This window comes from Carassius auratus, chromosome 14 (genome assembly GCF_003368295.1).
Source record: "Carassius auratus strain Wakin chromosome 14, ASM336829v1, whole genome shotgun sequence".
Lineage (NCBI taxonomy): Eukaryota > Metazoa > Chordata > Actinopteri > Cypriniformes > Cyprinidae > Carassius > Carassius auratus.
The window spans coordinates 1721746-1737919 of record NC_039256.1 but is presented as its reverse complement, the minus strand read 5'-3'; the positions used below and the strand labels follow the sequence as shown (position 1 = coordinate 1737919).

At 39.3% G+C, this 16174-nt stretch overlaps 2 protein-coding genes across 6 annotated transcripts in view; one reads left to right on the top strand and one right to left on the bottom strand.

Annotated features, from left to right (window-relative positions):
* Nucleotides 1–4748: 4748 nt before the first annotated feature.
* Nucleotides 4749–10005, bottom strand: magt1 (magnesium transporter 1). The gene is made up of 10 exons (XM_026279561.1): nucleotides 9848–10005; nucleotides 9205–9374; nucleotides 7961–8078; nucleotides 7561–7701; nucleotides 7330–7470; nucleotides 6612–6701; nucleotides 6423–6486; nucleotides 6134–6208; nucleotides 5960–6050; nucleotides 4749–5305 (listed from the first exon to the last, which is right to left on the bottom strand). Exons 1-10 carry the CDS (start codon nucleotides 9926–9928, stop codon nucleotides 5290–5292), a joined length of 987 nt encoding a protein of 328 aa, XP_026135346.1. The 5' UTR covers nucleotides 9929–10005; the 3' UTR covers nucleotides 4749–5289.
* A 556-nt stretch (nucleotides 10006–10561) lies between these two features.
* LOC113113393 (THO complex subunit 2-like) overlaps nucleotides 10562–16174 on the top strand; it is a 53471-nt gene continuing 47858 nt past the window's right edge. For all 5 annotated transcript variants that reach the window (XM_026279560.1, XM_026279558.1, XM_026279559.1 and 2 more), the window contains exons 1-3: nucleotides 10562–10699; nucleotides 11550–11602; nucleotides 12896–12987. In XM_026279560.1, coding sequence (XP_026135345.1) covers nucleotides 10635–10699; nucleotides 11550–11602; nucleotides 12896–12987 — 210 coding nt within the window. In that variant the 5' untranslated portion in view covers nucleotides 10562–10634. The remainder of the gene's footprint in view (nucleotides 10700–11549; nucleotides 11603–12895; nucleotides 12988–16174) is intronic.

Below are 16174 nucleotides of genomic sequence, written 5' to 3'. Positions count from 1 at the left end.
GTAAGAAGAGCATATAAAAAGTTGAAGGGTTATAGTAATGAAGTCTGTTGTTTTGACTCAGCAAACACACGTACATACCTAGACAGTGCAGTCGAGGAAGAGTAATGTAATACTGAGTCACACTGCACTGGAAAGATTCTCAAACCATGATTATTCAGACCTCACCAGCTACTTTTGTACATCTTAGGAAGAAACGTGCTTGTACTGGATGGTTGCTCCCAGACTAAAAGACTCCTTCATCATCCATCAAGCAAAAAAGTCCAATCACTTCGACACACAAACTGAAGTAACAAGTTGAGTTATATACTAATGGTTATTGGAAGTTAAAACAATATTGCATTGAACACTTGTTTTGTCAGCTGTAGCTGTTTTCCAGTAATGAGTGACAGAGAATAGCAGATGCAGACGTCAAGAACAGATTGAGACACCTGTCCTGTGAGTAAACACTAGATAACCTTTCCTTTACAGAGACTTTCCAGTGCATTCACACACAATAATAATAGACCCTTTCCATGAATTAAAATAACCAAAATAAATATTTAATAAAACATGTTTGTAATTTTGTTTTTGCCTATTTGCAATGTACCAAATGTGCAAATTTTCCTAAATACAGATGTATATACTGATTTGTGTTATTTTGTAATTTTCTAGCTAAAAATAGTAAAAAAAAAAAAAAATTTAATTAAATAAAATTTTAAAAAATGCACACACATTAGAAAAATCCTGCAAGCAAAAACAAAAACAAAACAAACCCAAAAGAACTTCCTCTATCAGCTCAGTAAAGATGTATAAATCACAGCGCACACAGAAATCACTTCCAAACACAACACTGCAGTGAGTTTGTGTGATCTCCAGCACGAACATGAGTATAATCTGTGTGGAGACCTCATTATTGACTGGATTTCTACTGGAATGACTGGAAGATGCAGATCATTTACAACCTGCAGAGGCGTTTGTAACAGTAAGCTTTTTTAATGAACAATGTAAATGTAAATAGTTTTGGTTTTGGTAGAGTAGATGTGCAGTGAATGTGCTAGTGGAGTGGGTTCTGCTTAACCAGTAAATAAATAAATATATATGCATTGCTGAAGCCCAAGAGTGTATGATAGCAAAACACACTGCCGCAAGACAGAAGATAGCCCCATAGCAGATAGACAGGTGGAGCTGGGGAGGAGGAGGGCTCTGTAGTGTGGATGAATGTTGTCAACATTATCATTTCTATAACAATTGGTATTTCATTGTTTTTATAGAACACGATATTTGTACCTGGTAAGGTTTTCAGCATTTCTTCTGTTGTAAATGGGTTAACAAGGTTTGGATATGACATAAGAACTTATATATACATTAAAATACACAATGATATAAACAGCTTTGGGAAACAGTTGTAAAAATCACCCTAAAGATGATTTAAAAAATCCTGTACCATTACATAAAATGTATTTTTTTCAAAATATAGTTTAAATCATATATAATCAAGTCAAGTCAGCTTTATTTATACTTCATTGGCATTACAAACAAATAGTGCAATACACGATTAGTGACACTGTTTTTATAGTTTAAGCTCTCGAGCACATCATGAACTTCAAATGAAACTGTTAAGAGTTCAACAGCTTGCAGCCAAACTCATAATCCACAAATAGTTTCCACACAGTCCTCCCATTTTTAGAGATTTATTAGACAAAGTAGCATTAATTAAACATGGCTCCCATATCTGCGTTATATCTAATGCCTTTTTGGAAAGCATTTTGTTTGTTTATTCGTTACAGTAGTTAATTTTTATGTGGTTTATTCTGTACATACAAACATGCGTACATGAAATAAGACTGACTCTAAAATACAAAGTGTTTGTCTGGTCTGCTTCGTGCCAGAAGTTTGGGGCAGTTCTGGAGCAAGGGTGAAGAGCTGACACACACAATACAGGCATGGTGATATCAGATGACACAACTCATGCACTTTATAACGACTACCACCATTCCTGTTGTTTTGATGTATTTGTGTGCACAGCTTATATCTGTATTGTGTCAACAACTAGGCCTATATTGCACAAGGAATAAAGTTCTACAGAACAAACCCAGTCTGCTTAATGTCTGCTTTATATTGATGCTCCTTAACAGATATTCCTCTGACTTTGTAATTTGCAATCTGGCTGTGCATGCAGTGTTAAAACGAAGCTGGATCCTGATGGGCTGGTTTGGTTTTGTGGTCTTCTCGGAGACTTATAAACTGATGTTGTTTGACCCACCCAGTGAAGCCGTGGGCACATGGCGTGGTTTTACAACAATAATGTGCGCAGAGGGACGTCTGTAGACACCAAGACAGAGACGGGCAGGCGAGGGTGTGACTCTGCGCTTCATTCAGACTGAGCTGGACCTGTTTTTATCTTTAATTCATGTCTTTTCATCCCCAGTGGCCTCCGCCCTCGTTAGACAGGTGTCCTGAAGGGGGCGTGTTCACAACAAGACCTGATTTTCAGGATATCAGATGCCCTTAAGTACGCTGGAGTCTGCTGTTTGCTGTGTTGTGTGTGTTTCTCAGTGTACAGTGGGACTGAGGAGTTCTCCAGCTATAGCGGTTTGACTCAACGCTTTTGTACACAAACCTGCTAAAAGCATTTGCACAGTTTTCTCCTTCCTCACAAATGTGCTGGCACGGTGCGCTGCCTTCCCAACAAGCACCAAACAACACTTTTCATCCGCGGCTAAAGGAAGAGATTATGTCATACAGGAAGTGCTCTCCCAAATGTTACCTTAAAAAGAGGTTTGCTGCACATCTCAACAATGCAGGCAAGAATGTGAACGCCGGCCCGAACCCCGAGGGATGTATTCACACAATATACACCGGGGAGACTTTCTACATTACATCTCTCTCTATATATGCATATTCTTCTTGATTTCTAGTAACATTTTCCGAAATATACTTAAAATTACAATTGAATTCAATTGATGTCCTCTTTAAGATTACACTGGTTGTAAGAACATATATTTGATCTGTTAGGTTTCCCTCTCTCTATAAAGTAAAAACTTCCCTAAAATGTTATTTATGCATAAAAAAGCAATAAATTATCAATGGAGTTTTAAAATAGCTACTTAAATTATTTAATTTCAGTACTCCAATTTAGGCATTATATTAACTTTAAGTAACTTTGCAGCTCTTTTCTTGTAATGTCGACTTCTTTTGCTCTCTATAACAATATTTGAAGAGTTCAGATGCAAAAGCCTCTGAGTCTAAACGCTGTCAGAAATGTTCTTCTTGTTTTTAATCAGGCTTCTGTGTTTAGGTTCAGTTGTTTTACTGTGATGGCAATGCACGGTTGAAAAACAAGTGAAAGAAATGAACATAAATACACGAGCCTGACAAAAATGCTCATTTTAGAAGAACGGCTTTTGCATCTGAACACTTCGTTATTCTTGTGATCTCAACCTAACATAAAGCTTCCTCTGTAAAGAAGAAAAATCACAGTCATATATTTCATCATTTCCTACTGTATAGATGGAGGTGTCCAGGTACTCCGGGTCTCTTTATTGTCTGAGATACAGATGAAGAGTGTCAGATGCTAATGTAGAGGTCAATCACTGCCAGACAGCGATTCGCTGGAGGATTGCACGAAGCTTTTGCTGCTTCCAGAAAAACAACAGCATGCTGTTATGTCATGCACACAGAGAGAAAATTTAGAAGCAAACTAAAATAAAAATAATGCATGCATGGGCTTCCGTAGAAAGCATGTATATTTTGGTGTGTACACATCTGAGCAGTGGTTATTTGTGTGGCGTGTGGAGAGTCCGGGCAGCGTCCCTGTGAGGAACAATGTGTGCCTTCATCTCGGGAAACACTACTGAGAGCACTCAAGGTTTCCTTATATGGAGTTAAACACAACGTCTGGCCTGATTGGCTCCTTAACATCTGAACCAGAACATGCAGATGTTCAGCTCCAAATTACCTGAGAGCACCTGTTAAGACATGAACATCACAACGAGACAGGATTGTTCGAGTTGTGCAATCCCAGTCATTTACTTACACTGATAGACGAGAGAAAAACTGGGAGAGATTGGGGATGTCTTTGAATGCAAGCAAAAGAACTACACAGATTTTCATGATTACTGACATGTAAGTCCATCTCTGTGTTAATGGGTGGTATGGCTTATGCCAGTTATCTTTCCAGACCTATAGAGTTCATCATCCTATTATCATGGGTTTTCTCTTTATGGTGGTTAAACCTAAGCTACTTTACGATGAAAATAAAAAAAAAAAAAACATCAAAGGAAAAATCTGAAAGGTCTGCTATTTCATGACTCAAGTGTTATTCAATATGGAGGTGTTCAGAGAGACAGCACTGCCCTCTACTGGACAGACCATGAAAATACCATTCAAAAATGATTACATCACATGCATTTTTGCAAATCCATAGAGACTTGCAAAAGCGTTGTAGAATCAGGAGATGATCTGAAGTATTATGCATGCTTAATTCTGTGCATGCAATGATTGTTTCATGCATATAGGTGTTTATTTTATTATTATTATTTGTAACTTTGAGACCCTTTGCATCATGGGATCTAGTTTCCACCAGGTCTCAGAGATTGTGCACAAGAGAAGATGATCTAGGAATAATGCAAAGTTAGCAGCTAGCATAATGCAATGTTCCTAACATAGCCATGAACTGATAATAACTGAGTGCACCTGATATTACTGTAGTGCATCAGTGTTTGAAGGGGTGTAACTAACACAGAGCAATCAACAGAAATACAACGCAACAAGCAATCAAGGCACTTTTATTGGCAGAAATCATCACCTGAGGCAGGACTACAGCAAATCCTCCACATTTAGGACACTTTGATTCACCCTGAGCTTTCTTTCCATCACACACTGAACTAGCTCAGAAGCGACACACACACACACAGATTTGACTTTGGACACTCGAGATCAACATTTAAGAGGTAGAATTGAAAACACCTTGCTTGCTTTTGTGCGTCTTTCAAATCTACTCATATAAACCGAACCAAATTCAATATAAAACTGTACATCTGATTAGCTAAAAAAGCTGATTAGCAAGCGAAGCCACAGAGTGTATCTGCTTGGGTTTATCCTCGGTGTAACCCACACCACGTTTCCTGACACTACACCACTCAGAGAGAGGACACACTTTTCAAAGCTGATCTGTAATATAGAAAAAGAAAGCAAAAAGGCACACACACACACAGGCTCAAGCACAACTTTACCAAATCAAGCTCTCATGTTAAACATTGAGGCACTTTGCTCATTAATATTTGCCACCGTTCCTCCGAGGGCCTTCATTTAACCGAGCAGGAAGCTGCACAAAGAGAAAAGGCATTTACGTCAGTGAATACATTCAATGCAAAAAATAAAGTCATCATTTGAATGAATAAATTCATACTTTAAACTATTTCTATAGACTATAATTCAAACATTTGAGTGCAGTAAGATTTTCTTGTTTTTAAAAGCGGTCTCTTCTCAGCAAGACTGCATTTATTAGAGCAATAATACAGTAAAACCTGTAAAAATGTGAAATATTGATAAACTGTTTTAAACTAATTACTGATTTCAAAGTTGCATTTTCAGAATAATTTATACACACACACACACACATATATACATATATATATATAATTACTATTTATTTTCTTTTTTTTTTGATGGGATTATTTGACAAATAGAAAGTTCAATGAACAGCATTTATTTGAAAAAAAATATATATATATATTTTCCTAACATCTTAAATGGCTTTAGTGTCACTTATGATCATTGCTGTTGAATAAAATAATGATAAAAAATAAAGTTAATTAAATTTTTTTTTGATGAGCTTTTGCATGCTAATGAAAAATATTTATTCACGTTTCTGCACCATGTCTGTCTCAAATAAAATATTTATTATCAATAATCTGTCATTTTGCATAAAAAAAAAATATATATACGTATATATTTTCATTAGTGCTCTCAGACTCACCTGTAAGGATATCCATGATATTTGGCCCTGAAGATGGAGAGCAGCCAGCTGAAGAACAGCACCACCAGCCCGATTCCTGCTACACACATGACTGCAGAGACACAAACAACACTTAAACCTGCTCTAACCGTCAAGCCTTCATGATCTACAGAGACAGCACATTCCACTGCTTACTCTTCCTCTTCCCAACGTCCAGGTCAGAGGTCGCAGCCTCGTGGAGCAGCACCATCCCTAAAGTCACCGCAGCATCTGAAGCAGAGCTCAGGAAGATGTGTGCTAACTACACAGTCAAACAGAACACATGCATGGGTTGAATCGCATGTTTGGATGTTAGAAGCTAACACGGAGTGAGAACAGATGCATAAAACATCATTTCAGGCTGCAAAGCAACAAAATGATTCTTTTCTACACTCCGCTATGGTTCAAAAGTGTGTTCAGGGTGTAACAGAGCAGCGAAGGATACTGAAGAGAAGAACGATGTGAGTCTCTGCCACAAACTGAGCCTGACTGCTGCCGTGGATGTAACTCTGCAAAGAAAGAGATGCAGGGATTTCACTTCTCCATACATCAGCAGAGAACCTGGGGTGTCAGGTCAAGCATTTCAGGGGGTCTTTAAAGTACAAAACCAAACACACGAAAGGGGTTTACTCACCACTTGGCCACTGTTTGGGTTCTTGTGAGCGTACGGAGGTCCTCGGATGTGGTTCCACATTTGACCAGATGTCATGATCAAAACAAAGCACTAGAGAGAGAGGGGGGGGGGGGGGGGGGAGAGAGCGCGAAAGAGAGAGAGAGAGACAGAGCGAGAGAGAGAGAGATGCACTCATGTTAACGACATGATCTGAAGAGATGAGAAATGTTTGCCTGTTAAACTCCCCCGTCAGTCTCTAATGTTTTCACAACAGTTGTTCATGCATTGCTATGCAGCCGCTAACGTGTTTGCCGTTAAACAGACAGTAGATATGAATAAAGAACACGCAAAGACTCTAGATATTGCCTGGATCTCTATTGTATTCAGACAATTCCATTTCCATTCTATTATTCATTTAATTCAAATCAATTCCATTTAACTAGGACACGCTACACATGTTTGCATCATGCCACGCCAGCTTCTGTGGCTATTTTCACAGTGAGTTATTAAAACATAAAGTAGAAACTGAATGGGATAGGTTTGACTTAATTTGATGATCCCAAGTTGAGCTGTGCTTGCAGACGGTCTCCTGATACTCTAATGTGAGGGAGCAGACCTGCAGGTGCTGCATTACTCATCGCCAACGGAACGTTCAAAATAAAGATACACACCAACATTCTAAAGCTACATTTGAATCCCCTTGACCAATAGAAGAGCGTTATAAAACACAGGTGCCCACCAGAGCAGAGAAAGCCCAGACGTTCTTGTTGAACAGGAACTCCAGGTTGTTGCGGCGCACGTAAGCCAGACTGCCGATGAAGGCCAGCAGCAGACCGAGCATCAGCGGCCCGGCGTAGTTCGGAGGCCTGATGACCCGGATCTGAAGGACACACACACAGACAGACAGACAGCATGTAAAGCCTGATGGGAGCTTCAGCTCAGATCCTCGGTGTGTCTGCACTGGACTCACATGAACATCGGTCCGGTCGGCCACCCATCGAGCCAGCTGTTCGGCCGCAAAGCCTCGCACCTGCAGCTCGTACGTGTCGGCTCGCTTCGGTTTGCCTTTGGCTGGGAAGTTGATGAACGTCGGAGCCGAGTTCATGTTGAGCTGTCACAGAATGACCATACAATGAGGAATGATGATGATGATGACGTTTCATGCTTCTTAATATCAACATCAGCCAAAATGCAATGCAATCTATTTTAATTGATGTAATAACAGCTTTCCTTTTAACACCGACCTCACGCAGTCTTTGAGATTGATAGGTTAGTGTTAATCTCCAGGCACCACATTCACATACATATATAAGATAAGGTCAAGTCCTGACACATTATGGAAGCAAACGTCGTTTTTCATGTAGTTTTACCATCTGAAAAACATCTGAGCCTTCATCAAAGTCCACCATGGCGAAGAAGATCCTGTTAGTAAATGCATTGGAATAGCGCCAAGAGTTGGCCAGGATCTGGTACTCTTCATCCGCCTGTCTGGAAACACAAGAAACACAGAAACATGTTTCATATAAAGCAAATAACGTTTTAGGCTTCAGTGTCAAGCGTGTCATTTCTAACAAATGGAAATACAAAAAGAACTTTTACTAAATAAATAGCGTTCAATATTTCTATTGACTTCAACTTCGTGGTCGGGGATAAATGTTGTATGTTTGCTTTCCAAGTTTCATTCTGTGTCAGATTTTAATAGCTTCACAAACAATGAGGACACGTGTGTGTGTGTGTGTGTGTGCTGTGTTCTGACGGTGTGTGTGTGTGTACTGTGTGTGTGTGTGTACTGTGTTCTGACGGTGTGTGTGTGTACTGTGTGTGTGTGTACTGTGTGTGTGTGTGCTGTGTTCTGACGGTGTGTGTGTGTGTGCTGTGTTCTGACGGTGTGTGTGTGTGTACTGTGTGTGTGTGTGTACTGTGTTCTGACGGTGTGTGTGTGTACTGTGTGTGTGTGTACTGTGTGTGTGTGCTGTGTTCTGACGGTGTGTGTGTGTGTGTGCTGTGTTCTGACGGTGTGTGTGTGTACTGTGTGTGTGTGTGTGTGTGTGTGTACTGTGTTCTGACGGTGTGTGAACGGTTTTCTGACAGTGTGTGTGTGTACTGTGTGTGTGTGTGTGTGTGTGTGTACTGTGTTCTGACGGTGTGTGTGTGTGCTGTGTGTGTGTGTGAACGGTTTCTGACAGTGTGTGTGTGTGTACTGTGTGTGTGTGTGTGTGTGTGCTGTGTGAACGGTGTTCTGACGGTGTGTGTGTGTGTGTGCTGTGTTCTGACGGTGTGTGTGTGTGTGTGCTGTGTTCTGACGGTGTGTGTGTGTGTGTGCTGTGTGTACTGTGTTCTGACGGTGTGTGTGTTGTGTTCTGATGGTGTGGGTGTATGGTGTCCTGAAGGTGTGTGTTTACTGTGTTCTCAAGTGTGTGTGTGTGTGTTGTGTTCTGACAGTGTGTGTATACTGTGTTATGATGGTGTGTGTGTGTCTGTGTACTGTGTTCTGACAGTGTGTGTGTCTGTGTGTGCGTACCGTGTTCTGACAGTGTGTATGTGTGTACCATGTTCTGACAGTGTGTGTGTTTGTGCTGTGTTCTGACGGTGTGTGTGTTCTCAGGTCTCTCACTTGCAGACTGCACACTGTCTCTGTGGCTGCAGCGCTGTGAACATGATGATAACGGAGTAGTTTCGTGGAGGGGCTCGGATCAGCTTCCTAAACTTCTCTCCGTTCAGCCGGATCACGGCACGCTTACTGGTCCACTCCATCATCTGACTGACCTTCTCTGACAGCAGGGTCTGCGCACACACACACACACACACACACACACACACACACACACACACACACACACATCAACCATTCATTCACATCACACTTTTAGCAATAGGCAATCAGCATATTCATCACCAGTTCAGTCTTTATGCAGTAACCTCACGGTTATGTCCTATATTACATGCATACTAGAATGAACCACACATAGCAGTAATGACAAGTCGGCTGCACAGCAGGAAGCTTGGCTTAATTTGCATACAAGGCCACACACATAACACACAGAGTAAAATAGAGATCAATAATTCATTTTATGAATTTAATTCATTTCAAGTGATTCATAGATGGACCATAGTATTATAAAATGCAAAAATAAATAAATAAAAAATAATTAACGTGTCATTTAATCCCTCGAGACTGTGAGACCGAACGATGAGATAACCTCAATGTATGAGGAATAAAAAAAAATTAATATAAAAAACGATTCAAACCCACTGACCTCCTTCTTTTTCTGTCCATCTGACGGCGTGCCCTGTAAACAAACAGCGAGGAAAACAACTATCAAAAGTTTATAAAACATTTCTGAAGCTGCCACTGCGCTCACGACAGTCCTAGGAACTCCTGGCCGCTTCCTATTGGTGGAGCTCGGCGATGCGGAAGTGTCCGTGGAACGATTGTAAAATAAAAGCCTCAAGCTAGAAGAACAAAACTTTCAAAATAAAAGCCACTGATTTTTTTTTATTTTATTATTATTATCAAAAGCCGATCTTCATTCATGGTTACTTAAAAAATTTACGTGCATTCCCGAAATACAGAACATAGAAAACAACTAAATATATTAAGCAACTAAAGGAATTATGGACATGTCTGTGGAAATAAAAATAACTGTAGAAACAAGTATACAGAATACGGGGAATATATATCGGTGAATACGGGTGCCCAGCACGATTCACCAACATGTTTAATGTTTTATTGAATATTATGAATAATTTACATACAGTAAAAGCTTGCGAATACAACTGTACAATCAAAAGACACCATTTAAAAATTAAAACAAAGAAAGAAGAATCACGCACGCTTAGGGGTGTCTTTATCTAGTCATTTTTTGGCTTCAATTGTTTAAAAATGAAATGAAACGAAGATGTTAAATTACTTTAAAATGAAATGAAATGGATCCTATCAAACATCCCGAGATGCACTGATGCATCTGCGCGCTCAACAACACCCGGTGCATGCGTGCGTGCGCGCTCCCGCTGCTGTGAACGAGCGAGCTAGTGAGGAGGAAGATGGCGGCGCTGATCCTCCCGTCTGACTGGATCAAAAACTGGGACAAATCCGGCAAAAATGAGTTGTGAGTAAGAGTTCAGAATCCGATGTGAAGTGTGGATGAACATAAAGTCATATTTGTGTGGTATCGCAGCGGGTGATTATCGAAATCACAAATAATCTTCTCCTCATTGTGAATGTCCACAGCTAGTGCGCGTTTCAGACCCATGACTTAAAGTTCATCTAAATAACCAATTAAACTGAGGCCTAAGTATACCACTAACTAAATAAACGATATAAAGGATATCGCTTCTGTACGTAGATATGTAAAGCACTAAATCGAGGACTTCGGTAACAATAATTTCCATGAATATAACGTCAGTGTGCTAACAGTTAGCTGGGTTAGCATTAGCATGTGCATTCTTATCAGTGTGCGTTAAATGTATCCTGAGTGGACCTGGAGTATATATTATGGGATGTTAAGAGGGTGTGTGTAGTGTAAGCTGTAGATAACTGCACTGAAGAGTTCAATTTCACTTTAATAAGCGCCCCGGTAGATATTGTTGTCTCTCGAAACATAGCGATCTGACCTGTCTATATAGCATTTATGAGCAGCACAGTCAAAAAATAAATAAATAAATAATAACCCTACTGAGCTGACACCGAGTTAGCTGTCTACTTAGGTGGCATCGTAGTAATCCTAGCGTCGAGAGCCTTTGTAGACAGCTTGTGATGCCAATGCCTCCTAAACCTAAAGATCTCCTCATCTAGTGATGTTAGGCGTCTTGTTAGAAAACTTCAGCTTTCTTAAAATCCAGTGAGGGTTTGTCAATGCATCTGACATAATCTTTTTTGTTGTTGTTGTTGCTTATGCATTTATTATCAACTGAAGTTCTCTTTCTAGCTATTCACTTCTCTGTCTTCTCTGTTTCTAGTTTCCAGTTCTTCCAGGACCTTGCGGGGAAACCCAGCAGTGATGAGTTTAAGGGTGAGCTCATTTCCAAATTCTTAGACTCAGGACGTGTGGCGGTGGTTGTGTATATTATTGTTATTTGTGCAAGTAATGCAAAAAGGATAAGTTCACTTCCAGAATAAAGATTTCCTAGGTATTTACTCACCTCCGTGTCATCTTCACGTCTTCAGTCGCAAAGAGAGTAAGGTTTTTGAGGAAAACATTCCATAATTTTTTCTCCACATAATGGACTAAAATGGGGACCGTCGGATTTAGGTTAAAAATGCAGATTCAGTGCAGCTTCAAAGAGCTCTACACGATCCCAAAAAACGATTGGTCATTTTCTAAATGGAGAAACATCCTGGAAGGTTTTCCTCAAAAACCTCTTTGTGAATGAAGACAGAAAGACATGAAGATCTGGGATGACACGGAGGAGAGTAAATGATCAGGAGGTCTTTATTCAGGAAGGGAACTTATCCTTTAAATGTAAATCAAACTTTAAAAGTGCGTAAAAATTTATGAGGTCTTTAAAAAATGGCAGAGATAGAGAAATTTCTTAAGCGAACCAAGTTTATTTTTCCCAACAAAGATAGGAGTTTTTTCATAAATCTGCTCTGTGTGTTGAGAGGGAGTTTGTGAGGTTTTAATGAATATACATGAATTATAAACCTGATACAATATAAAATAGCAACAGAAGCTGGCATGGCATTAAACGCAACCAAACAAACATATTGCATTTGTGGATAATAGTAGTTTGGTTGTTAAATGGCTGTGCAAAGTGCTTTAGAAATAAAGTTGGGAATAGTTTGTGATCCATGCCAGACAGAGGCACTTGCGGATGATTTTCGGGTGTTTCACAGATTTACTCGACCCTCAAGTTCACTCCGGGGGTTTCTTCTCCACTTATTTACTGGACTTCAAGAGGAACAGCGGGTGTACAACAAAGAATATGGTTTACGTTAACTTCATAAACAGTCACTGGGGAAATATTAATGCAAGTCTTATTAATATCTCCTTATCGATTCTAACTGCTGCTACTCAGAGACTATGAAGAGTTATTGTTGCAATTTTAACACAACCAATTGCAACCATCTAGATAACATTGGTGACAGTTATAAGTGACTTGAGTTTACAACCCGTTACAAAAAAGTTTAGAGGCTTATGGATAACACACAAAAGACTGCAAGCACTGGCCTCATGGAGAAAGTGACCATGGGTCATCCTTTTCGGTTCGCCCTAGTGGTTTTCTTGACAGAAGCTGTGCAGGTGTAATGAGCATGCCTGTAGGAACTGAAATCTGTTATTGAGAGTGTGTTGTGTGTGTTGTAGATCTGCAGACGGCCCTGTACGAGCTCTGCTGGCATGTGATCCAGGGCAGTCTGAAGGTGGAGGTGGCTGCCAGTCTCCTGACTGATGTAATGGTGAGTGCTCACCCCGTCTCATAACATTCAACCCAAAATGCTTTATTGACTGAAGTTTCATAGACGTTCAGTTGTTATCCTTTCAAATTTTATGCCATATTGTAGGGTACAATACCCATATTGTTCCTCGAGTACAAAAAATGATGAAGCCTCTTTTAGGGGCCGTTCACATATCGCGCCTAAAAACGCGCCCCTGAGGCGTCTGCCTTTGCTAAGCAACCATGACGTGCCCTCTCCATGAAGACGCGGAAATTTGAGCAAAGGATAAATGGATTTGCAGCTCTAAAAATCGCTCGCAGTAGGCTAGCGCTGCTACTAAATTTATTTCCAAATGGCAATCCATATACAGCTACGAACAAGTTTTCAACGTTGTTATGGGAAAGGATGAAGCTGATTGGTTAGTTCTTGTCACATGACCCGCGGTGCGCTTGCGGCTCTCTGAAAAGTTGAGATGTTTTTAACTCGATGCGGTGCGGACGCGCCTAGAAAAAACGGTCCATTATGAGTGCGAATCAGTGTTAATTTTGTCACAAAATTTTAATTTAGTTTTAGTCTTAGTCTTTTGACTATAATTCTTTTTAGTTTTAGTCGAGTTTTAGTCATCTGATTTGTTTTAATTTTAGTCTTATTTTAGTCGACTAAAATTGCTTGGTATTTTAGTCGACTAAAATAAGACTAAAATCAATAACAGATTTACTAGACAATTTTTTACAGCTGGTATAGGAAACAAACTTAACCAAAATATATAAAACACAAATTCAACTTTATTTCAACACAACTGTGTCTTTATTTCGATTCAAAAGCTTTTATGCAGCAACAAACACTGTCATGATAATGTAAACAATAACTAGCTGCCAATTGACCATCAATAAAAGAAAAATAAAGTTAGGTCCAGGACCTTAAAGCTTACAGCTGAGCTGAACAATAAGTGCATACATTTAAAGTAAATATTTAATAAGTTGGGTGGATAAAAAAAGTAACAAGATTTTATAATGTATTCATTTGTCTAGCAATATTGTATGTTTCACATGACTAATATAGAAATATTTGTGATAGTCAGCAAGTAGAACATTATAAAATATACTAAACATTAGTATTAATCAAATGTATTTATCATGATATTATGTATTAGTATTGTGCTCTCTTCTAACTTGAAGAAGGGGCTATTTTACAGTACTTTTCAGTTCGTAATATTTAATGCTACAACATCTACGCACTGCACTATTCCAATTTTGCTTAGCTCAATAAACAAAAGAACATCGTTGTGAAATTACATTTGAGAAAATGTCCGGGTGGCTCGTCAGTAAATGTATTTTCAAATTGGTTGTGTTCTTGCCACGCATGAGCGCACCGCGTGCTTTACACTTCGTTTTGTTTTGTTCGTCGTCAAACGTGAAGTGAGCTGTGGACATTTTGTCGCTCTTTTAGACATCACCTCTTCGAATGCCGTCTTCCCGGGAGCTCATTTAAAAACTGAATACCTTCGCTTCACGTCTCAATAAGTCAGGCTTGGATTGGTTCTCTTCTCTCATGCAGTCTTGCCTGTTATGTTTTGCCGGTTCTTTTGTTCATTCCTTGCATCTCTCCCGTCTGCTGATTTGATTTTCCTCACAGTCTATTTTCGTCTCGTCCTTTATTCGTTGACGATAATGTCAATCAATTTAGTCATAGTTTTAGTCTCCATCAGTGCCTTCTATTTTAGTTTTCGTTTCGTTTTCGTCCGCAAAAATATATTCATGACGAAAATATTTAGTCAACGAAATTAACACTGGTGCGAATGCCGCGCGCCTACATTGGAAATAACGAACTTGCGCACGCAAAAGAGGCGATATGTGAATGGCCCCTTAATTTATTTGAAATCTCACGTCAGGTTCTTGTGCAACGTGTTTACGTCACCCAGAAAGCGGAAGGAGACACAAGCGTTGCGTCCGAAATCGCATACTGCAAGGAGTCAGCAGTATTTTGATTTGAGGTGACGGGCAAACGTAAAGAGAACGTCGTGGCATGTGTCCATTGCAAGACAGAGCTGGCCTACCACAACTAGGGGCCTATGATTTCCGCGATGCAGAAAACGCGGAGGGAATCGTGGAATCCAGTCATTAAAGTGGAATTTACAGGTTAACGTGGAATGGCAAGGATTTTGCGTCAATATAATTAAGCAATAACACATTTTATCAATTACTCAATTAATCGATCGAATTTTCGTTAGAATACTCGATTACTAAAATATTCGATAGCTACAGCCCTACCATATTGTATGTAATTTTGTATTCACCTCCTAAATTTCTACACCACTTGTGCGGTCACAATTCTACTGGGGTCAAATGTATGCTTTTTGTATAACGTGTGACATTTTTTTGGATGACGTTAAACTTTGTTTTTAGAGTTGTACATGGGCTAAGCTAAATACATCATTATTTCTGAGAACCTGTATACACATACTTAACTGTAAACAACAAAATGACTAAACAGAAAGCTATACAAAGCTATTATGTGACTTTTTGACATTTTAGCTATTGAGATACATGTGATTCTTCAGTGCTGCATATTCTGGGCTCATGTGACATTTTGAAACTCGAAAGTCTCCCCTATTTGTTGTAGCAACTAGAAATCTGTTTTACTGTATGATCCACATTAGATCATGAGGTCACAAGGGTCTGGAGTAGGGATATAGTGGTATCAAATTTTCATGTTGTGATTAATTACTAATGCTTTTATCACTGTATTCAGTATTATCACGATATTAAAACTTAGTTTGGTCATAATACAGTATGAGTTTAATAACTTTCTTCTTATAACAAAAATTACTATGCAATGCAGAAAAATATATTAAGTTAAGTTTTACATGATTAAAGTGCAAACGAACTATAAAGTTCAATAGGTATCACTTTACAATAAGACACTTATTATTTAACCTTAATGCATTAACATTCACAATGAGCTATCATAGCAAATCCACAAATCCAAACAGCTATTTAAATGTTTTAGAAAGTAGCAGCTGCTTTATTTATGGGGTTTCCAGGGTAAAGACTGCAGTTTAGCGCCATCTGCTGTCAGAGAGTGAATGCGCTTTCATTCAGCGTCTCTCACGTGTTCTTCATGTGCTTGTTCACGTCAGAGCCATGCGCTCTTTCAAGCAGCATACAGTGCTGTTGTGTATTTTGACCAGCTGATGGGAAAAATAATC